This window comes from Danio rerio, chromosome 3, assembly GCF_052040795.2.
Source record: "Danio rerio strain M-AB ecotype USA chromosome 3, GRCz13ab, whole genome shotgun sequence".
NCBI classification, from domain to species: Eukaryota; Metazoa; Chordata; class Actinopteri; order Cypriniformes; family Danionidae; genus Danio; species Danio rerio.
This window is the reverse complement of record NC_141023.1, coordinates 11,896,507-11,920,783: the sequence shown is the minus strand read 5'-3', so window position 1 is coordinate 11,920,783 and position 24,277 is coordinate 11,896,507. Positions and strand designations below refer to the sequence as shown.

The 24,277-nt window shown below is 39.0% G+C and overlaps 3 protein-coding genes across 5 annotated transcripts in view; 1 reads left to right on the top strand and 2 right to left on the bottom strand.

The window, feature by feature from the left end:
- The window catches only part of pdgfab (platelet-derived growth factor alpha polypeptide b), a 679,118-nt gene that overhangs the window by 230,794 nt on the left and 424,047 nt on the right, over positions 1-24,277 (top strand). The gene's annotated exons all lie outside the window — the stretch shown is intronic.
- On the bottom strand, positions 686-7,996 carry cyp2k19 (cytochrome P450, family 2, subfamily k, polypeptide 19). 2 transcript variants are annotated; one of them, XR_015479904.1, is made up of 9 exons: positions 7,356-7,996; positions 7,113-7,275; positions 6,635-6,784; positions 6,396-6,556; positions 6,081-6,260; positions 5,777-5,918; positions 5,505-5,689; positions 4,447-5,414; positions 686-2,006 (listed from the first exon to the last, which is right to left on the bottom strand). XR_015479904.1 is itself a non-coding variant. In NM_001079704.2 (9 exon segments), coding segments are annotated over 9 exon segments (1,509 nt in total). In that variant the 5' UTR covers positions 7,554-7,559; the 3' UTR covers positions 1,382-1,552.
- On the bottom strand, positions 7,971-22,804 carry cyp2k20 (cytochrome P450, family 2, subfamily k, polypeptide 20). 2 transcript variants are annotated; one of them, XR_015480466.1, is made up of 10 exons: positions 21,630-22,804; positions 21,388-21,550; positions 19,761-19,910; positions 19,515-19,675; positions 19,226-19,405; positions 18,931-19,072; positions 18,671-18,855; positions 14,520-14,661; positions 8,256-9,705; positions 7,971-8,203 (listed from the first exon to the last, which is right to left on the bottom strand). XR_015480466.1 is itself a non-coding variant. In XM_087243995.1 (9 exons), the coding sequence occupies exons 1-9, from the start codon at positions 21,831-21,833 to the stop codon at positions 9,518-9,520; spliced, it is 1,515 nt and encodes a 504-aa protein (XP_087100121.1). In that variant the 5' UTR covers positions 21,834-22,804; the 3' UTR covers positions 7,971-9,517. The 2 variants fall into 2 exon arrangements, 1 of the variants encoding a protein (XP_087100121.1); XM_087243995.1 differs by having other exon boundaries at positions 7,971-9,705.

Below are 24,277 nucleotides of genomic sequence, written 5' to 3'. Positions count from 1 at the left end.
TTAACAATGTAAAAAATAAGCAGTTTTTTTATTTCTTAATAAGAATAGTTTATTATTAGGCTATATTTCTGTATTTCAGTGATATAAAAGCATTTTTAATATTTATTATTTATTTCGACTACTGCAGAAAAAAAAACGTTTTCATTGTAACTGAATGCGCGCGTTTAATAAACTATTAATATTATTCTAATTTAGAGAGACCTTATGTGATTGACTGCTATCATAATGATGTGGATGATGTACCTTTAGCTAGGCAGTCAAAAACCTTTCAATTGTCTTTCTGTAGTTGATGCACTTTTGAAAGATGCTTAGCCAGATTGCTTGTGTTTCTGCTTATACAAGAAAAAAACTTGTTGCATTTGTTGTAATTGTTGCTGTCCACTCAGGAATACAACCCGTTTGGATCTCCGCCACTCCGCCAGCTTACAAACCTGTAACTGAACACGCATGCACAGCCAAGAACTGTGAAGGCTTTTGGTCAATGTATCTTTTGGTCATTGGATTTTCATTTTAGACACAGATATTGAAAAACGAGTCGTTTTTTGATTTTTGTTTTAAAATAAAAAAATGAAAATTGAAATTCAATGCGTTTTTTGATTTTGGTTTTTGAATTTTAAAACGGAAATCAAAAAACGACTCATTTTTCTATTTCATAGTGAAAAACAGAAAAGCAAAATTCCAAAAATTATTTGATTTTCATTTTTTATTTTGAATAACAAAAAATAAAATCACCAAAAAACTAAAACGAATAAAGGCTTGTTTTTTTATAACCTGAAACCAGACAGGCCAACTCATTCACGGTATTCAACTCATTGACCGATTTTATATTTGACGCTCTCGCCGTTGTACTATTGGGTGAAAACACGAGCCTTTCTCATGTGAGATTGCCAACTGTGCAGATGAATTTCGCAAATTAGATAAGGTTGGTCAGTTAAATTATGCTAATGTAAGTGATGCTTATTCAGCAATAATTCTACAGTACCGATAACAAAACCATTAAGGTCAGAGCTTATCGATACCTCTGTCTTTTATAATTTAGCACTGATACCGAGATAAAGTACAGAGTTTCAGAACCCATCCCTACTTTTCTTAGTTCAGTGACTAGTGTTTGAGCTATCACTTACCAGCCATTTTGCACAGATTTTCAAACAGGTTCATATCAGGACTCTGGGCTGCCATTTTTATGTTTTCAGCTTCAAGCAACCGCTTTGCCTGTTTTGCTGTGTGACCAGATCATTGTCCTGCTGGCCAGTTAGGTAAAGGAACTGCATGCTGAGTTGGCAAACAATTACAAACCAATTGCCAATTGAGACTTTCTGCATTATCCCGTTGACTTGTAGCATTTTGGGGGACATTAATGAGCCGCTTACATTGTAAATATGCAGAATTACAGGTTTTTGCTTATTGTAGCTTTAAAATACAAAAGGTCAAGTGATTGGTTCCACACTTTGGTCCTCATTTACAAGTGCTGGAATCACCCAACTCATGCTGGAATAAGCTGCGACGTTTTGTTTTTGTATATTCTTCTGTCAGCGGCTGACTTGTTCTTGGATCAGGAGCGTCTGATTGCACACAGCTTGTGTGGAGACGGATTCAACGTGATTCCAACAATTCCTTTGAGATCCAGCTCATCTTCAGACACTCCAGGTGGAGTTGTGAAGCGGTAGCTCTGAAGGAGAGACGTGAAGAACAGGAAGAGCTCCATCCTGGCCAAACTCTCTCCCAGACAAACCCTGCGCCCTGAGAAAGAGAGAGGCTGTTGTTGAAATATCTAGGCTCCATGTGAATTTGAAACTGTTTGAATAGTTTTAACTTGAACATAAGTGAAATCTGAGTCATTTCGCAGGTTCAGAATATGAAAATTTGATTTCTGAATCATTGGCATGTCAAGGTCAAGATCAGATTACTTTGTAAGGGGAGACTGCTTAGTAGCGATATTGTAAAGAAAACAGAACAAATGGCTCACGTCATATAATTCAACCTTGTTCCTGCTTGGGTATTAGTGCCTAGGGAATGGTTCTGTTAGTGCACTATTTAAACAGCTTTTAACAGTACTGATTTATGCTTACAAACTCCTTTTCAACTCTTTATATTAATTTATTACAGAACTGTCATGTCATCAGAAAACTCTACAAACCTTTGCTTTAATAGATGCTCGCATCTCAGCCTGCCTGTCAGACATTTCACACTGGATGAAAGATCATCATCTTCAGCTTAACCTCACGAAAACGGAAATGCTTGAATTTTCTGCCAACCCGACTCCACATCACAACTTTTCAATGCAAATGGATGGGGCAACCATTACTGCATCCAAAATAGTGAAAAGCCTTGGAGTAACGATTGATGAACAACTAAACTTCTCTGCCCACATTTCTAGAACTGCTCGATCGTGCAGATTCGCACTCTATAACATCAGAAAGGTGCGACCCTTCCTATCTGAACATGCAGCTCAACTCCTTGTTCAAGCTCTTGTTCTCCCCAGACTGGATTACTGCATCTCTCTACTAGCTCCCAGCTAACTCTATCAAACCTCTTCAGATGCTTCAGAACGCAGCAGCACGAGTGGTCTTCAATGAACCTAAAAGAGCACATGTCACTCCGCTGCTCATCCGTTTGCACTGGCTGCCAGTTGCTGCTCGCATCAAATTCAAAGCTCTGATGTTTGCCTACAAAGCGACTTCTGGCTTTGCTCCTTCTTATCTGCTCTCACTTCTGCAGATTTATAGGCCTACCAGAAACTTGCGTTCTGTGAATGAACGTCGCCTCGTGGTTCCATCCCAAAGAGGGAAGAAATCACTTTCCCGAACTCTCGCATTCAATCTGCCCAGTTGGTGTAATGAACTCCCTAACTGCATCAGAACGGCAGAGTCACTCGCTGTCTTCAAAAAGCGACTAAAACGCAACTATTTAGTCTCCACTTTCCTTACTAATATGCAACTACCTCTCTGATTCAACTAACTACAAAAAAAAAATTACTAATGCTTCCCTTCTTAGACTTTACATACCTGAAACTTGCCTATAGCACTTATTCATTGTTGCTCTTATAGTTGTGTAAATTGCTTACTTGTCCTCATTTGTAAGTCGCTTTGGATAAAAGCGTCTGCTAAATGACTAAATGTATGACATAACTCTACCTAGCAACGCAAATACTGACATTCTTTTGGTTTACCATGATCCAAATGTACAAACAAATGGTCTTCTGTGCTGCTACTGGGTAATGCCATGGAACCCAAAGCAACAACCTCACGCTCTCTCTCTCTCTCTCCTCTCGTGAAGCGAATACGGAAGTAAATAAAAACTGCAATTCATCGAAATTTTGCTAGGCCTGGCTTCAAAATAGAGCACATCTCTAATAACCCCAGTATTAAAATGGCCAACTCTACAGCAGAAATATGTGTTTACAGCCTGGTACAAAGGACAATTTTAGTGTATATAGCTAATATTACCCTTCATGACTGTAAGGGGGTGATAACTCATAAGTTTTGTTTATATTTAGGGTGCTTTCACACTTGGTTCAATTTCCTGGACCGTACCCAAGTTCGATTGTCTCCCCTTGCCACCTCCTGGTTGCTTTGTGGTCACACTGGCTGCGTCCGAAACCGCATACTTCCATACTATATAGTACGCTAAAATCAGTATGCGAGCCGAGTAGTATGTCCGAATTCATAGAATTCGAAAATCATTAGGCGAGAAGTACCCGGATGACTTACTACTTCCGGCGAGATTCTGAAGTGCGCGTCCCATAATGCCCCGTGAGAGAAGTCATGAATGGAAGTGAGGCGACGCAATTGACGCAGGTAGGTCACGTGACCATAACAAAATGGCGGATGTAGTACGTCCGAATTCCATTCATACTTTTCACATTTATACTGTATAGAACATACTTTTCTAACGGCCGAGTAGTACATTTAAATTCAAATACAGTACCTACTGAGTAGTAGGCGGTTTCGGACGCAGCCACTGTCTTTTTTCCTTCTGAACTCCGCTACACTTGCGTCATCGAGCTGCTGTTTTGTCTACAGCCGTTGCAAGGTGACGGTCACGAAAGCAAGCGCTGAAATGGAAAGACGTCCGCACATCCAGGTCATTCTGCTTTGACCGAAGCTTTTGGTTTTGGACATACAGAAAGCGACTCGCGTCTATCTGCCGCAAAAAAAATTATAAACTTTCAGAACATCGCACAATGTCTGCAGAAGCTGTTTTTGGAGGAGACAAGCAGACATCATCACTGTTTTGTGTTTGTTTTGTGTTTATCACTGTGTTTGCCCTGGCTCAGTCCCGCGTGTGTCACCAAGGTACGAAACGTGACACAGACACACACACAAACGAACAAACGTTATAAAAACGATAGTTTGTTGTTCAGTTGCACAGCTGTTATTTGGTACGATTGCATTCACATCAGAAGATAACCGTATCAGAGTTTACATGAACCGTACCCCAGACCACCTCTTTCAGGCGGACTCGGGTACGTTTCACAGGTGCGCACCCGAGTTCAGAAGAATCACTTTATTTATATAGTGTACAACCAAGCACATGTGATCAGAACACAAACGAGTCGTGGGTAATAAAGTATTTAATAATACGTGTAAAGTATTAAAAGTATTTCTCCCAAAGAAAAGCTTGTCTAAGCAAAATGCTAGCATCTGTAGCTCCGCTCACTATTTGCCCTTTTTTGGTAAACCCCGGTCGGCGAAAACTAAACTAAACTGGCAACGGTTGGCCTTGCCTACTTGTAGCTTCATTTGCGCTCTTAAGAAACCAATGGGTGACATCACAGATACTACATCCAGATCTACATAGATTACAGTCTATGCAGAACCCATTGTGGAAGATCAAAGTAAATTAAACATTGTAGGTTTGTTGTTGTTGTCGTTGTTGAGATGTTATTAGGCATCCCAAACATGATATTGTTTGGCTTCAAACATGACACGCTAGACAAGATAAAATGATCAATCCATGCATTTGTCATTCATCATCATTTATGAATCTAACTGATTGTGCCAAACTCATTTCATGATCTCTGAACCTCTCTTGCAAAACTTTACAGGGCAAAGGTAAATGTGGCTGGGGCTAAAAGCTGCATTACTCAACAAAACTTTTGCCTAGATTTGCAGACTGAAGACATTGACATAAGTTTCTGAAATTCAGAGCCACTTTACAGATTTTGAGCAGTTAGTGTGTCCATTGACTGATTCAACACTGATTTAGTTTAAAATAAGTTTTGAAGCAGATTTTTAGAACACGTGGTTTTCATATTCACATTTCACTGTACCTGCAGAAAAGGGTATGAAAGCATCTCTCTTGACAAACTGGCCCTTCTCATCAAGGAAGTGTTCTGGGTAAAAGCTGTTTGGTTTCTCCCATTCACTTTCATCCTTCAGAACAGACGTCAGCAGAGGAACAACTGTAGTTCCCTAGAAAAATGGAGAAAAGATTAAAACCTTGATGTTTTTAACAGTATTTATCTTTTCCGTGATTTTTATGCATTTATTCTTCTGGCTGACCTTCTTGATGAAGTATCCATTGAAGGTAATGTCACTGGTGGTTTTATGTGGAAGACTCAAAGGCACAATGTTGGCCAGTCTCTGAATTTCATGAATGACAGCATCTGTATATGGTAATTTCTTCCTGTCTTCCACCACTGGCTGACGTCCACCAATCACTCTGTCAATCTCCTCTTGAACTCGATCTGCACACAAATGCAACACATATTTGGTGCTTTGGTCTACAATGTAATCAAATTAAGGAAACACAAAAAACATTATTTATTTGTTACCCTGTATCTGAGGGTATTTAGCCATGAGCATCAGACCCCAGCGCAGAGTCGTTCCTGTGGTGTCAGTACCAGCGACAAACAGATTTGTCACAGTCATAATTAGATTCTCCTCATGAAAGTACGAGTCCTTTTTACCAGATTTCTGTGAAATGTAATCCACAAAATTCATATAGTTTCCCAATTTTATTTCAGTTTAATAAGCTAGAGTACTTCAAATGACAATCGTCCAATTCACATGTTGGTCAAACTCCAAACCTGAATTTCTGCTTACTTCGGTAAAAGCTACCATTGCAAATTTCCATACCTCATCACTCAGTTTCCGGGTGAGAAAGGAGTCAACAAAGCCTCTGGGGTCATTTGGATTCAGAGTCTCCAGAAGAGCAGTGATCAACTTTGTCATCTGTGCTCTGCTTTGGATAATATTTTCAACAATAATCCTTTTGCTTTTCAAAAATGGACCCACCCAAGGAAACATTTCATGAAACTAGAGACACAAGAAAGACCAATTGACAAATCTTCTCCAAAGTTGTACTTTCAAAAACTTCTGTAGAACTCTTTAGTTCTTACTACTCAATGGCATATTTATAAACAGCCTCCAGTTTTAGTTGATTAAACTCACCCACATGGAAACTGATCCACCAACCCGAACATTTTCATTTGCTCGGTCAACCATTTCTGTGAATTGAGGGTCTGTGTATTCAAATCTGCTTCCGTACACAATAGACGAGATGATGTTTGACACAGCGTAGTTAACAGGCTGAGTTGTGTCAAAGGGCTTCCCTGTCAAGAAAAAAAACACCAAACCGTTTCACACTGGACCTTATAAACCAAGAGCAGATGTTCATCTCTGTCTTGTACCTTCAAACTTATCAAATTCTCCTTTGAGATGATGAATTTCTTCGATGATTTTCTCTTCACTTCCTCTTTTGCCCATCCCAAAGTCCCGCAGGTTGCTTAAAGCAAAGCGTCGCATCTCTTTCCAGTTCTCTCCATTGGAAAAGAGGATTCCTGATCCACAAAAAAAAAAAAATCTTGCTGCGAGTCTCAGCAGCGACACCAGCAGAAAAACTACAGGTTTGCCAAGTTAACAGGTCAATCTCATATATTACTTTAAATCAAGTTTTTCAGCATCTTGTTAGGAATCCACGTATGCTTCTTAATTAAAGACAAAGCAATTTCCCCCATGAACAAAAAGCCCTGTGACAAAACATGCTTAGGTTTTTCATTGTCCTAATTCCTGTCACTAGTTATGGCAATGTGTGCACATTTACTGGCATGAAACTTGTGCAAGATGTTTGCTTTGCGACATTCATTTGAGGCAGGAAAAAAGTCTTACCATGTTCATCGTTCATTATCCTGAAACCAGGTCCAATTTCTCGATCACCAAACTGTTCTGCATAGTTCACAAGTGCTTCTTTGACGGTTTTGTATCCAACTAGGACCACTGTTTTTCTTGGTCCCAAAAACACTTGGAATACATTTCCATAGGTTTTGGACAACTGGAAGACAGAGAATGATGTTTACAAGCAAATCTCAAATGGTAAGCCACCATTTTTTTTTATATGCATTGAGTTCTCACCTCAAAAAAAGTGTCGAAGGCTCTTGTGAGGTCAAGTGTCAGCAGGTTTCCCAGCAGGGGCAGTGGTTTGGGTCCCGGTGGCTCTTTCCCTTCTTTCTGAGATCCAGATGAAACTAAATACAAAACCAGAAACAACAGCAAAGCAGCCAGCAATGTGCCTGTGCTGGCAAACTGCAGAAGTGACTCGACAACAGCCATTTTCTCTCTGAGCTTCTGATGAACTCAATACATTTATAGCTGTTAGTTAGGGACGGACCTTGTCTGACAATGTGAATAGACAGTTGGAAAAGTTACATAAGCATGGACGACACCCTGTGGTTAATCATTCACTTTTTCAGCCTGTTAAACACCAGAGGACAACATTTTTTTAATAAATCTATAGAAGCAGAAATTTATTTTAACAAATGTTGCACCAATATTATTGTCATGATTAAAATAGCACGATTTGCTTTAGAAATAGAAATATTTTGCTATTATCTACTTTTCTTAGACAGAAAATAAGCAGCTCTGAACTACGACACACAGAGACCTTTATCAATCTTTATCAAACCAGAGTAAGCTGCTGCCATATATTATACTGCCTTTTATGGGTTTAGGTGAATAACTCTTAAACACTTGACACCATTTGGGAATTTTAATAAAGAAATGTTTAAAGCAACCTTTTCAACTCACAATTCAAATTAATTTTTCCACAAATGTGATTTAACATTTAACATTCCGAAATACTGAGCCATGAACCAGCATTAGCAAGAAATAGTCAAAATGACAGGGTGCAACAATTGAAAACAATTTGAAGTTTACATTTTTAAGTTGTAAACATGAAATAGCAAGAAATTAATAGCAGAACTCTGAGTGTAAACTCTGCTGCTATTTTGGGATTTCCGCCTGGGTTTTGCCTACCCAAATTTAAAAGCTTCCCAAATCCAGATGCAGAGGTGTAAATGCAAGAATTTTGTATCATTTTAAAGAAAACCCTTTGAATTTTCATAAAACACTATTGAAAGTGTTTAAAATATCTGTATATGTTGTCTGTGTTATAATAAACCCCTGAAATGTTAATAATAAACACTTTTTGTATTTTTTTTATAAATTAATTTTGGTGGTTCCTGCACATGTCTGTAATGACAGAAAAAAAAAGAAAAATGTCGAGCGATCATTGTTTTTTATACTTCAATACTCTTTTGTTTGATCAAACATAATTCACTGTGCTTGAACCACATCTGACATATAAAAGGATTACTTATGCACATCACCTCAAAAACAGAGGAGAATAGCCCTGAAGCGCACAGCATAAGGTAAGAGAGGACAGCTGTCTGTGCTATCTGGGGCTGCTTAGTGATCATTAATGTATTGTTTTCACTTCTGCGCCATGGAAACACGGCGATTCATTCAGCAACTGTTTGATATGTGAATATAGTTCAGTAAAAAGAATGCTAGAACCGTATGAGCACCGGCAAGAGCTTTCATTTGAGCTATAACTTGTACATGTGTCACATATGAAAAATGTGAAAACGAACCAATGTAAAATACCTAGCTCAGGTATCCAAAATACTGTGTACTTAAATGTAAATAACTTTTGTACAGTAGAATAAAAACCAAAGTGATGCATATGTGCATAAAATATAGATTCTACACTTTCAAACGAAACCACTTAAGGGGGTCCGGTGCAATGCTAGCCCTTTATATCTGAAAGCGAAAGCCGATGACGTCACGGAGTTTAACTGGTTAAGCTATTCTGATTTATTTTCTAAGAAATAGAAACTATATTTAAGATGTAAATTGTTCTGAAAGAAATATTTAAGTTATTATTAGGTCTGGCCGAGCCAATGAAGTTAGTCTTTTGCTGAATTTAGTTCTTTCTAAAAGCTACTGCAAGGCTATGTCACAATTATGACATAGAAAGTCAAAAGCTTTCTAGTTTCTCCAAACAGTTGATTAGTAGTTTGTAAATGTTGCTCAAAGTGATTCTTTTACAGCTTTTTACTTAGAGTTTCATGATACAAAAGGTAAAGTGGTTGGTTAGATGCTTGCCTCATTGTTTATTTCTATATTTTCAACCAAAAGTAAAATACATAAGTGCAGAAATCAACCAACTCATGCTGAAATAATCTGAGAAGCTTTGTTTTGTGTATTTTTCCGTTAGCTGCTGATGCTTTCCTGAATCAGGAGCGTCTGATTGCACACAGCTTGTGTGGAGACGGATTCAACGTGATTCCAACGATTCCTTTGAGATCCAGCGCATCTTCAGACACTCCGGGTGGAGTTGTGAAGCGGTAGCTCTGAAGGAGAGACGTGAAGAACAGGAAGAGCTCCATCCTGGCCAAACTCTCTCCCAGACAAACCCTGCGCCCTGAGAAAGAGAGAGGCTGTTGTTGAATAAACAAGGAAAGCTCCACATGGCTTTTTTTCCCGTTCACATTAGCCAATGAGGCATTTTTTAACAGTTAATTAAAACCACTTTTAATGGTTAAAAAAATAGATGCAAGTAACTAAACATGTAATACTAGTTAACTGTTTTGCAATAGAAATGTTAAACATCCCACAGTAAAGACAGCGATGCAAACTACTCAGCATTTTTATACCATTTTACACCATTTTGCACCATTTTTACTGGGATTCTTCCACATTTTACAATTCTATCCCGCTATCATCTCGTAAAGATATTTTCCTGTATTTCTCCTGTATTTCCTATTGTTGCATCCCAATGTTGATAGGTATGAATTATAGTAGTACCAGTAGTATTAACTGAATCATGTTATTTATCACTGAATGTGAAGAGACATTAATGGAGCTGTTTTCAGATGCAATCACAATAGCAAAATCTAGTGGAGAAAACGTCCATTGTCAATATCGCAGCAATGTTTAAAAAACTGCTTGCACAGTTTCTTTCCAATTAAGCACATTCAGACATCACAATGCAACAGTAGTACCCATGTCAGATTGTCACAATTAGTTTTCTGTGTTACTGGAGCTTGAGAATCATGTCACATGACATTATTCCTCAATCTTGCTTGCCGTTTTTAACAATCTTTGTAATTTAATTAGGAGGGTGGAATTCATGACTGACTTCAGGAAACCAAAGCTCAAACATTCATTACTATAGCTGCATGCTTTGCACCGGATGTCATGCCATGTTGTTGCTGTAGCTCTACAAACCATTTTTTTCTAATGCATAATTTCATCTAGCATCACAAAAACTTATCTCTCTCTTTGGCTTTATGATTTAAATGTTCACTCAATAAAAATATAAATGCAACATTTTTATTTTAGCTCCCATTTTTCACAAGCTGAACTCAAATGTCTATCTTTTTCTGTATACACAAAAACATTTAGATTGGTCTAAATCTAAAAATATCCACACACACACACAGGTATTTTTTTAATTGAGTTTCCCAGCTTTTGTTTAAAAAAATTAGTGCTGTCAATCGATTAAAAAAAATTAACTAATTAATCGCACCTTTTAAAAAAATTAATCGTGATTAATCGCGATTAATCGCATTTAAAATACTGAAACTAAAATACTGAAATTTTGGCTATTTAAATGTAAAATTAATGTGAATGCAAGACAAAAAATATTTAAATTCAAAATATAATTGTTTATAAGAATTTTTGTTTAACTTGTAACACAGATTTCTTCATGTAAACAACATACCCACAATAAACCATCAAGATCCTGGCTTGACTACCATATTTATTACAGAAATTAAAACACAGGCATGTTAATCACATTTAAATTTCAAAACAATCAATGCCAATAAAGAAAACATTGATTTCCATGTTGGATACTAAGTGGACTGCAAAAAAATGCCAAAATACAGGAATTGCAGATATGGAAAATGAAAAATTATAATTATAAACTATAGAATACAAACTGTGAGTTGAGAAGTTATAGAGTAGAAACAATTTATCTTAATCCTCCTTTACATTTATCCAGTTGTTAGGACTAGGAGTATCCCGCAAGTGCACAGAGACTCCCAAATGCCCGCAAATGAATGATAATTTCTTGCAAACCGGTCGTTAAATACATTGCACACCCCTCTCGCCCCTACTCAGATACGTCGCTTACTCCACCCCTGACACCCCTCAACGGGCCTGACACAGACACACACACAGACAGACACACACAACGCGCTGCAGACATTTCGGCCCCAACGGCCTTCCATACTGGAGCGACTCCCCTCAGATTCAACATGCATGATCACGTTCATCAAATTTGCTAAGCGTCCTAAACTAAGCGTCCTAAAGTATTACTGTATTTCACAAGGATTCTGACACAACAACGCGAAGCATACGCTTTCGTTGCGTTTAATGAGGAAACACGCTAAACTTAATTAATGCCCTGTCTTTGACAGCTCGCGACTTCACCAGACGTTCTGAGTACATTTACATAAGACACCAATACTCCGATTCTAATATGATTAAGATAATACTCTTATTAAAATTCTACCGTGTAGCCTTAAAAGGAACCCTACCTTAAAGGAACACCGAGTCACGAAATGCAGAGGATTTTCTTTCTGTTCGCCATGCGGTATCAACTTACAACAGATGTCGAAAGTTAAAAATGAAACACCCGAAATTGCATAAAACTCTGGATAACCTGTGATGCAACTAATTGTTAACCGCGTTAATTATTTAAAATTAATCGTATGCGTTAACGCGTTAATTTTGACAGCGCAAAAAAAAATCCATGTGAAAACGCAAAAATGCATGATATTGCATGTTATGGGCTTGCCGAACCAACAGGTGGCGATAATGAAACTTTTATACTGAGTTCACACCAAACATGGAATTAAGGCTGTTTCTCAATTCCAAGAACACAGAGAAGGGACTTGAGTTCTTGTGGAGACCAGTCTTGCCAGGTGTCTTTGAAAGAACGAACTCGGGAGACCGCGAGAACAGAGAATGCATCCTGTGAGAAATGAGATGCTGCGTTTTTCCTGATGGTCACGTGACCTCCACGTGTTTTTAATGGAAAATTATATACACATTACAACATTTATACAACGATTTGTTGTCTTTATTCTTTTCAAAAAATATGCTATGCATAAAAACATTATAAGTATGCGTTGCGCAATATAAGTAAATCAAATTTAAAACGAATTTCAGCAAACAAACACCCTTAATGTGTTATTACTTTATTAAGATGTGCATGGTAATGTTTACTTTCACCATTTCATTTTGGGAAACTCCTGAGGTTAATAAGTTGTATCTCTGAACTTTAATGATAAATCTAAAAAAAGGCTGCGCTTCCCAGTCGCAATGACTTCTGGGACTTCTAGAGCGAGTTCGGTGCTCAAGTCTGCATCGATGCGTCCTCGAAATCAAGAACACATCTGGGAAGTTTCACCCGTCCTCTGTTCTTGTGGTCTAGAGTATTGGAACTGAACTTCGGCAGCTGTTACTGACGTTACACAAGAAGGCAAGACCACTGAAGAACGCATATTGAGAAACAGCCTCAGTATATTTCACAAGTAAACTGCATTGAAGTCAATGCAAACGTGAGAACAGAGGTGAATTACTGTCCCACAGTTGAACAATATGGGCGATACATTTGCCATGAATGTGCAGAAGTTGTCTCACGTCTTCTGTTTAGTGCGAACTCCATGTTGGCCAATTAGAAAGGGGAAAACAGCACGCACGCTGACTTAATGAGACTAAAACACCGGTTTGAGCATCCACACGACCACACTGTACTGAGAGTTTTGTAGTTTCAGCCACCTGACAGTGTTTTCGTATAGACAAACAGCGAAACCCTATAGAAAAAAGTGCAGTTTTGAAAATAACCATGCTCCTGTGGACAGGGCTTTAGTGAGCACTTCTCCTTTACCGAGATAATTCATTCACCTTACATGTGTGGAATATCAAGATGCTGATTCGACAGCATGATTAGTCCACAGGTGTGCAACACAAGTGTGGGGGATGCAGCACATGTCCTTTAGTTAGAGTCGATCAGTTTGATGATTTTGGCCTTTGGAATGTTGGTCCACTCCTCTTCAATGGCTGTGCGAAATTTCTGGATGTTGCACGTTTTGAGAGTGCATGCAGTTGTAAAGCTAACTGCAGGACCTGTTGTCTGTTAATTGAATGTTTATTTCTCTACCATAAGCCTTCTCCAATAGAATTTCTGAGAATTTGGCAGTACATCCAACCATACCCGTCAACCCTCCCGTTTTTCCCGGGATTCTCCCGTATTTTACTGTTCTATCCCGCTATCATCCCGTAAAGGTATTTTCCCGTATTTCTCCCGAAATTTCAGACTCCTTAGAACAGCCGAGCCTCCCTATACGCAACCCATACCACCGAACCACCAGGTGTCGCCCATAGCTCTAAAACGTGAGTCTTCTGTGCTTTCGCTTTGTTTAGGAATGAAAACACTTATAAATAAATATTAAAAATGGTGCGATTCCATTTCCTTTTGATTACAGGTGCAGTCGCCTATCCTATACAATCCTCAAAACAGTCACATAATGGTGCATGACTGTCAGCTGACGTGCTCCATAGTGATAAACAGATGCTGTTTCCCAAAAGGATTCTGTACACGGGATTTGAAGCGGAGTGAAAGTCTGGCTTTTGGGTGCGTGTTTAAACAGATATACACGTAATTAATAATAATAACATATAAGGATGTCGATCTTGGTCTTAAATGAGCATAAAAAGTTAGGAAAGCAGTCGAATGCTTTCATTTAACGTTAGATGTGTGCTATTTTTAAAGTGACATCTCTTAATTAATGCAATGAAAAAACTTAATAAATGAGAGATTCATTAGATTAGTATTCTTTTGTTAATAATAATTTTAAAACATTACTGACCATTTAATTGTTTATTTACAATGAAACAACTCCAAATGAACATACATATGATACATTAGTAATTTAGGGATTTTAAAGGGGGGGGGGGGGGGTGTTGCAGGGGATCCCGATCCCTTATTATGTTGGCCATATCCCTTATTTTCACATCCCAATGTTGACAGGTATGCATCCAACCAGATGTAACCACACCAGCCCAGGACCTACAAGTCCATGTTTTGGAACCCGATGTTTTGCCACACCAGATTTAGACAAATGTGTGAGCAATGGGAGCTTAAACAAAAGTGTTGCCTTTATGTTTTTGTTGAGTGTACTATGGGTAGTGCATGGTTAGTGTAGTGATGAAATTTCACACTACCTGCAGAGAAGGGCATGAAAGCGTCTCTCTTGACGAACTGGCCCTTCTCATCAAGGAAGTGTTCTGGGTAAAAGCTGTTTGGTTTCTCCCATTCACTTTCATCCTTCAGAACAGACGTCAGCAGAGGAACAACTGTAGTTCCCTAGAAAAATGGAGAAAAGATCAAAACCTTGATGTCCTGAACATGATATAGAGAAGACATCTATGTAGATATATGTCCAGAACGTATTCACAGTGCTTTACCTTTTTCCTTTGTTACAGCGATATCACAAAATGGCTTAAACGCAATATTTTCCTCAAAATTCTACAAACATTACCCCATAATGACAATGTGAAAGAATTAAAAAAAAAAAAAAGAAACACTCAAAAGAAATTTAATTTAGCTTAGGGGCCTCTTGTTTTCACTGAATATCCTTGAGATGTTTCTAAAACTAAACTGGAGTCCATCTTTGGTAAGTTTGCACCTATGGTTGCATCAAGGCATAGATCTAGGGAAGGATGCAGAAAACTTTTGTATTTGTGTTTTTGTGCTCTGTTTCTCTGTGTTTTTATCTCTCTCTCTTTCGCTCTGTTCTCCCATATCTGCTCTCATGTATTCTCAGGTTCCGTTCATTGGTCCATTCAGCTGTCAGTCATTCCTCCCCGGTTACGTCACTCTTACGTCACATCCAATAAGCAAAGACCACCCGTGATAAAGCGCGCGCCAGACCACTCGCCTTCCCTTCCTTGCATTTTTCTCTTTCTCTGCTTTGTCGTTTGTTTGTATTTATCGCATGCGTTTAGAAATAACCCGTCTAACTGTGTTTTGTTGTTGCTCGTTTCTGTGTGCACGTTATCCGTCTGTTATTCGTACATCGTTCTTAGTTTATCGTTGTTTACGAGGCTTGGATGAAGCGGACAGGTAAGAAGGTCACATGACATACATATTGCAACACATAGGACTACTCTGCTGTCTAGTACACTAGGTTAGGGGCGAGCGCCACTCCTTGTACTTTTTTTGGGTAAATAGATAAAGTAGATAGTTAGGACTCGGAAGATCTTTGTATGTTAATTATACTGTTTTTCACATAGTTAGTTAGCTAGATGCTTCTGGGAAGTTAGATTTAGTTTGGGTTTTGTTCTTTTCGTTTCTTTAGCGCCGCCCGCGTCCCTTCTGCCAGCTCTCTTGTTTTTTCCCGTCTTTATTTGTCTCAGTGTTGTACATATTGTAAATAGTATATTTTTGCCTAACTTACTTTTTCTTTATTTTTTGATTAATTCGTTGTTGTTGTTGTTGTTGTTCACTTTGGGATAGTAAATAAAAGCACACATTTTTTGGCTTTACTTTGGTTGTCTTTCCATTAATTGACTGTTTATATAAATATGTTTTAATTAAATAAATGTCAAACCCCACTATCCCCTAGATTAACATCAGGGGTTTGTAACACACCACTAACTGCGTTTCCACAATCGCGCCTAAAGCGAGCAAGCCAAGGCCAGTCTCGTTTCCACCGTCACTTCCGGGGCCTAATCGGACCAAATAGTGCTTTCTCGGGGCCTTTTTCGGCCCGCTGAATACCTTGGGCCAAAGAGGGCCAGCTGGGGCTTCGGGGCAAAGTGATAGGAGATGTGGACACTAGTTTTCTGATGCACACGAGTACAAGCGCCAAACACATAAACAAATGAATAAATAAGGGAAAAAAACATCTAGTCTTATAGGCTGGGGTCTTTTTTGCGTATGATCGCCCTTATGTTAATACACAAAATAAATACAACAGAAAAACATAAAACTTTACAAATTACGAGCCCACTTTTGTAGACTCAAAACAATAGTGTCATTTCTAGATAAAATAGCCTAAGCTATATTGAAATAATTTAAAGAATTACAAATATCGGATTTAATAAAATCGCATTAAATAAATAAACCGATATAAAACAAACAAAAGCTGGCTATAACAGTTTAGATATATACAATACATAAATCAAACCGTTTTAAAGCCATTTATAACTTTCATTTTACAAAAGCCTATCTGAATTTTTTTGAACTATTTTCTAAAAACAATAAACACCGGAGAAGGTTTGAAATATTATTTATAAAGTATTTGGATACGATATTAATTAAATTGTGCAAACAGGGCATTTTTGGGTGAAAGCAGAAACTAGGCCACCCTTTTTTCTGTCATCCAGCTCTGCGTAGTGCCGCTTTACAAACGCATCGGGGAAAGCAGCAAATACAAAATGTGCTTCTCGAACAAGTGTTTGTTTTTATATGATAAAAAAATGAAAATTTTAATACATGAAGAGCTTCTTTAGTTTATAGCTGCTGAGCGCAACGAAATATAGGCTATATTTTATTAGTTGCTCTCATGTGCTAAAATACTTAACACGTTCCTTTACTTAACACGTTCCTTTACTTTGCGCTGGGTCCCTCCGTTAGTGGCGAGACCACTTGATGCACGATGCCAACAGTCAGTCGGCGAGTAAATGAATATGATGAATGAGAACACATAGGCCTGTGCTTAAAGACATATAACGTAATGCTGTGCTGTAACGTGTCATTTGTTTGTTTCGCTTGTCTTCAATTTAATGGTTTCGTGATGATGCGATGGTGTGCTTTATCTGCCTGATTCCTGCCTGACGTTTGATTCGGGGGATGTTCTGAGGGCGGGGTTTGCATGACACGCTGCGAGCTACTAGCCAGACAGCAGAAACGCGACATGATTTCGGCCCGACAGTGGAAATGCGGCTATTGACTGTCTCAGTTAACACAGTAGCCTTTTTTATTCATAAACTAAAGAAATTTGATACCACCAGGAATTTTCCTAGAGCTGGCCACTTGGGCAAACTGAGCAATTGGGGAAGGAAGACCTTAGTCAGGGAGGTGACAGTTGAGTTAAGAGTGACTCTGGAAGAGCTTCAGCATTTCTCTGTGGAGAGGAGAGTCTTCCAGTAAACAACCAACTCTGCATCACTCCGCCAATCAGACCTGTACCCAGTAGTTGGCTAACTCCATAGTAGCTCAATTGAAGTTTAAAAAGTCTAAAAACTAGACCAGAAACCTTGTGCTGGAGGACACCAGCTACTGGTCATCACCGGGCCAATACTATCTCGACAGTAAAGCATTTTAGAGTAGCATCAGCTGCGCAGATTCTTTTTCAACAACAGGATCTGGGAGACTAATCAGGATTGAGAAACAGATGAATGCACCGATGTACAGAGACATCCTCCTTAATGAAAACAATCTCCAGAGTGCTCTGGGACTCAGACTGGGACTACAGTACCCCTTTCAACTGGACAACAACCCCCACCACACAGCCAAGATAACAATGTCACATAAGAAACAGGGAGAATCCAACTGCAAGTGAAAGACAGTTTATTGAAGTGCAACAGAATGTAAGTCTTAAAGTGCTCAAAAGGATAAAGAGACTAGTAGAATGTCTATGATAGAGAGCTACCACAGGTCCAAACGAACATGTCATCCGACGCTCTAGGCTAGAGAGAAAACCTGGACGTAACTAAGACAGGAACATGAAAACAACAACAGATTGATAACCAGCAGTGAAACAGACTAGTATATAGCCCACAAAACAGGCATCAACTGGGACTCACTGATTAGATCAGCTGATCAGAATGCACACTACCATGAAAAGGTAAACAGACACACCCACTCACGTGTGCTCACCACAACACAGACGTCAAAACACACAGAACCATAAACCGTGACAAACAATGGATAGGCTACGGTACAGCTCTCTGAATGTCCTTGGAGTGGCCCAGCCAGAGCCCAGACTTGAACCCAATTGAACATTTCTGGAGGGATCTGAAAACCTGATGGACCATGACGGAAACTGCATAGGAATATTGTGGGCTAAGCTTGTAGTATTATAGTAAACAAAAAACTGTTGAGGCTGTAATTGGTGCCAAGGGGTAACACATTATTGAGCAAAGATCGTGAATCTTTATCCACTTGTTATTTTAATTATTTATTTTTTTTAAGATATCAAATAAACTTCTTTCTCATTGTCATTTTCGGGTATTATTTATAGCTATTTGAGGAATAATTTAAGGAAAATGTAGACTAAATTTGGAGTAAGGGCGTAACATAAAATGTGGGGAAAACTAAAGAACTGTAGATACTTGCCAGATACATGGTATTTGTACTACAGGCTGACCTTCTTGATGAAGTATCCATTGAAGGTAATGTCACTGGTAGTTCTATGTGGAAGACTCAAAGGCACAATGTTGGCCAGTCTCTGAATTTCATGAATGACAGCATCTGTATATGGTAATTTCTTCCTGTCATCCACCACTGGCTGACGTCCACCAATTACTCTGTCAATTTCCTCTTGAACCCGATCTGTACACACATGCAACACATATTTGGCCCTTGTGATCAATATTGGGGGAAAACTCTTTGTAAAACTGTTTTTACCTTGAATATGAGGGTATTTGGCCATGAGCATCAGACCCCAGCGCAGAGTTGTTCCTGTGGTGTCAGTACCAGCAGCAAACAGATTTGCAACAGTCAGCATCAGATTCTCCTCATGAAAGTACGAGTCCTTCTTACCAGATTTCTGTCAAATGCAATCCACAAAATGCCTATTTATTCCCATTTACAAAGTTACTAAGCTAAAATAAATGACAAACATTGTAGTCAGAGTTTGTGCAAACTGCAAACTAGAATTTTTGATTATTTCATTAAAAGCTACCATTGCATATTTCCATACCTCATCGCTCAGTTTGTGGATGAGAAAGGAGTCGACAAACCCTCTGGGGTCATGTGGATTCAGAGTCTCCAGAAGAGCAGTGATCAACTTTTTCTTTTCTGCTCTATTTTGAGTGATGTTCTTTACAACAACTGCTCTATTTTTCAAAAATGGACCCAACCAGGGAAATATATTGTAAATCTAAAAATGCACAATTAGAGACAAAAGACAGACATAAATCTGCAGTATATCATTGTTAAAAATAAGATCCCACTGTACAAATTCTACTTAACTTGCAGATTATGCTTACCATCATAGAAAACGATCCACCAACTCGAACATTTTCATTTGCTCTAGCAACCATTTCTGTGAAACGAGGGTCTATGTATTCAAATCTGCTGCCGTACACAATAGACGAGATGATGTTTGACACAGCGTAGTTCACAGGCTGTGTTGTGTCAAAGGGTTTCCCTGCGAAAAAACAAAACAACGGTCTCTCATTGGACCTTTAAAATTAAGAGCAGAATTGCAGACTTGTGTCTTGTTTAACAAGCACCTTCAAACTTATCAAATTCTCCTTTGAGATGATGAATTTCTTCAATGATTTTCTCTTCACTTCCTCTTTTGCCCATCCCAAAGTCCCGCAGGTTGCTGAGAGCGAAGCGTCGCATCTCTTTCCAGTTCTCTCCATTGGAAAAGAGGATTCCTGATCCACACAAAACCATGTCACTACTAGTTTCAGCAACAATAAGAGCAGAGAATGATGACTACATGAGTTAGACACACATTGGGCTCTATTTTGACGGTCCATGCGCAGAGCGCAAAGCGCAGGGCGCAAACGCTTTCAGGGCGTGTCAGAACGCGTTTTTTTCTAATTTAAGGACAGGAAAACTTGCTTTGCGCCGCAGTGCATGGTCTAAAAGGGTTGAGTTTATTTTCTTAATGAGTTATAGGTGTGTTTTGAGAATAAACCATTTAGAGTCTCATCTCCGATTCCCTTTAAGAGCCAGCTGCATCGCGCCATAAGTGCATTCGCTATTTACAGGACGCAAAGTAAGTCTAAGTGGAAAAAATGAGCATTTCACTAGCAAACAGTTAAAAGTTTTTTTTAACAGAAAACTGTTAAACAGAGCATCTACTGCGTGAGAATGAGAGATAATGGAACTACTTTCACTTTCGCTCTTGGATAGGGAAACCTTTACACACAGACATCAATTAGTCTATAAATAATTAATTTTGTTTGTTAAGCGCAAATATTCATTTCAAAACTATTTCTAAATTTAGTTCTAATTTCCAGCAAACGAATAAATGAATAATAATAGCAAAATGTGCTCAAAAACCTGAGTTATATCCTAAAACATATGCTGTGCCCCATATGGTCTAAAACCTGACAGGTGGGCAAATCTAAGCTTGTTTTTAATGAAACAAATATAAATATGGAGATAATAAATAATACTGCTAATAATAATAACATTATAAAAAAAACTAATTGTTATGAATGAACTGAAAAAGCCTCCCGAGATGAAGAAGACATAAAAGCAGTGGTTTTTCATATTTATGTAGGCTAGAAAATAATATGTTTTGTAATATTTTAATCCTTTATATTTATATTCTATATCTATTCTTATTATATCCTATATATATCCTTAAAATTTACATTTTTTCATATGTAAAGATATTTGCCTATTGCTCTCTTGTGCGTATTAAGTAGTGTGTAAGCGAGGCGCAACTCTGCGCTGGAGTTTAGACCGGGTTTGTTTTGGTCTAATGAAAAATCTATTATAGTTTCTCAAAATAGCCTCAGAACGCCTCCCTTTTTAGACCAGAACGTCTATGGGCGCACAAATGAGCGCTAATGCATTTGCTATTTAAACAGCGTAGCACAACGCCTCAAAACGACTCTTGTGCCAAGCTGAAACTACCAAAAGACTATTGCGTCACGCCTTGCGCCACACTGCGCCGGGTGTATGATAGGGCCCACTATCTTTCAACTTCTGGGACATTTACTGTGTCTGCTTATACGCATTGAATGACTGGTTAACAACACACTGGCCTTTTTACGAGTTACTAGCTTTAGGTTTATTGTTAGGTTTTTCATTGTTAAAGTGGCCAGCTTGTTTGGTTTGCAACATGTCTTGCATTTATTGCGTGAACATTCATTCGAGGTAGAAAAAGAGTCTTACCATGTTCTTCATCCTTCAACTTGAAACCAGGTCCAATCTCTCGATCACCGAACACTTCAGCGTAGTTCACAAGCGCTTCTTTTACAGTTTTGTATCCAACTAGGACTACAGTTTTTCTGTGTCCCAAAAATACTTGGAATATATTTCCATACGTTTTGGACAGCTGGAGGACACAGAAAAGGACACTTAAGACAAATCTCAAAATAATAGGCTACTGTTTATTCTGTGTATTGAGTTCTCACCTCAAAAAAAGTGTCAAAGGATCTTGTGAGGTCAAGGGTCAGCAGGTTTCCCACCAGTGGCAGTGGTTTGGGTCCCGGCGGCTCTTTCCCTTCTTTCTGAGATGTGGATCCAGATGAAGCTAGATATAAAACCAGTAACAACAGCAAAGCTCCCAGCAATGCACTTGTGCTGGCAAACTGCAGAAGTGACTCGACAACAGCCATTTTCTTTCTGAGCTTCGCAACTGATGTACTCAGTAATTTTATAGCTGCTATATGGAGGAGGGACCTTGCCTCGTTCTAAATAAATCTGTGTGAATAAAGGGCATGTATAGTGGCAGGTATAGTTGTATAGGCAATAATATGACACCCTGTGGTATAACATTAACCTTTTCCAGAAAGCCAATAGCAAGCAGATCTGAACTGATACACAAATACTGATTTTTATCAGTCTTTAAACCATAGTAACGTCCTGCCTTACATTGGGCACTGTGTGTGTTTAGGTCAGTAACACCAATTTGACACCATTAGAAAAATTTAATACATATTCATAGCTACTTTTTCAGCTTACAATTCTGAGTGAAGTCTTCATCTGTTTAAAGTCACCATGTAATCAAAATGTACTCATCCTATTTTCATATGCATATATTACTGTTTTTTGCACTATATAATTTTGTACAGATTAATTTTCCCTCATAATCTTTAACCTTCCCTCCCCTCTCGAAACAACTTTCCTTCACTTTTTGTCACATGGCTTTCAGTAGTACAGTAGTACACTTTTACTCAACTATTTTATTTTTCGCCAGTTCATTTCTCTGGAGAACATTTTTTACCTACTACAAAATAAAACCAAAGGAACAAAGACCGCAAGTCAGTTTGACGAATCAATGGTCTGTTGCATTACTTAAGTAAACACAACCTCCATACAGTAGTACATTTCATTTATCAGGCAAGCCCATGCATGTATTTCTAGCAAGCGATTGATAATAGTGATGGTAATTCTGGTTCTTTTCTGCAAACTAGGGCTTTCCCGAAACTGCATACTTCCATACTATATAGTACGCTAAAATCAGTATGCAAACCGAGTATTATGTCCATAATATATATAATATATATGTCATAGAATTCGAAAATCAGTATGCGAGAAGTACCTGGATGACCTACTACTTCCAGCGAGATTCTGAAGTGCGCATCCCATGATGCCCCGCGAAAGAATACATAAATGGGAGTAAATAATAATAATAATAATAATTCCTTACATTTATATAGCGCTTTTCTGGGCACTCAAAGCGCTTTACACAATGGAAGGGAATCTCCTCATCCACCACCAGTGTGCAGTATCCACCTGGATGACGCGACGGCAGCCATATTGTGCCAGACCGCACACCAGACACCAGCTGATTGGTGGAGAGGAGAAAGGGATGAAGCCAATTGGAATATGGGGATAATAAGGAGGCCATGATGGACAGAGGCCAGTGGGTAGATTTGGCCGGATTTTGGTTAAACCCCTACTCTTTTTCGAAGGACATCCTGGGATTTTTAACGACTACAGAGAGTCGGGACCTCAGTTTAACGTCTCATCCGAAAGACGGCGCTCACTGAGCAGCATATCGTCCCCGTCACTATACTGGGGCATTAGGACCCACACAGACCGCAGGTTGGGCGCCCCCTGCTGGCCTCACTAACACCACTTCCGGCAGCAACCTAGCTTTCCCATGTGGTCTCCCATTCAGGTGCTCACCGGGCGCAGCCCTGCTTAGCTTCAGAGGTCGACCATGTGAGAGTTGCAGAGAGCTAGCTGCCGGCGATGCAACTGACATGGGTAAGTCACGTAACCATGACAAAATGGCAGATGTAGTATTCTCTTAATACTGCTAGCATTCATACTGTACAGAACATATTTTTCTAACGGCCAAGTTGTACGTTTAAATTCAAATGCAGTACCTACTGAGCAGTAGGCAGTTTCAGACGCAGCCCAATTCTTTCTGATTCAGTTAATTTTCCAAAAAAAAAATTTTTTTACCTTACAGATGGTGCTGCGTTAGTCAGTCACAGCATACATGTACTGAAAATACTCAACAATAAAACTGTCAGAGGCACCTAATACTCTTTCGATAATTAACTACTGTGACGAAGAAAAGTGCCTCTTATGATAGCCGAAGAAATATTGGTGTTTCAAGAGCTCCCGCTTAGATATGCTTGGCGTTAATAGCAGGTTTGGCATGCTGTCCCGGGAGAGAACCCTGAGCTCGGAGATAATTGAGCCCAAGGCTCCTGCCCGGTCAATAAGCATGTAAGGGGATCCAAAATCAGCTAGGTCTCGAGAGCTCGAGAGAGAAAAGGGAGGAAAAGGAGGAGATGGGGTGGAAGGGGGATTCTTCCAAAACGAAGATAGAGCCGTAGGGAGAAAATGATCCATTTATTGTAAACTAGTGTAACGGAGGCTAGCTAGTGAGTGCTGTGCAGGTTAACCTCACTCCTCTGACCTCTAAACGTGCTCTAGCGACAGATGCTAGAGGACATGGTCTTTAGCCTCCTTGGTAGAGCAACCAACTCCCATGCGGAAGGTCGCTGGTTCGAAATCAGCTCGGAGCGGGTTGGGTGGTGTAGGATTGGCAGGGTTACACTAGGATCACTCTTATTGGATTTTTACTGATTACAGATGAGCA

Excerpts from the sequence above, each read along its gene's own strand:
- cyp2k20 (XM_087243995.1), bottom strand. The coding sequence starts at position 21,833 with ATGGCTGTTGTCGAGTCACTTCTGCAGTTTGCCAGCACAAGTGCATTG. Across the intron at positions 19,911-21,387 it reads GTTGAAGGATGAAGAACATG|GAATCCTCTTTTCCAATGGA; the intron begins GTAAGACTCTTT and ends TGTGTGGATCAG. Across the intron at positions 19,406-19,514 it reads GTGGATCGTTTTCTATGATG|ATTTACAATATATTTCCCTG; the intron begins GTAAGCATAATC and ends GTGCATTTTTAG.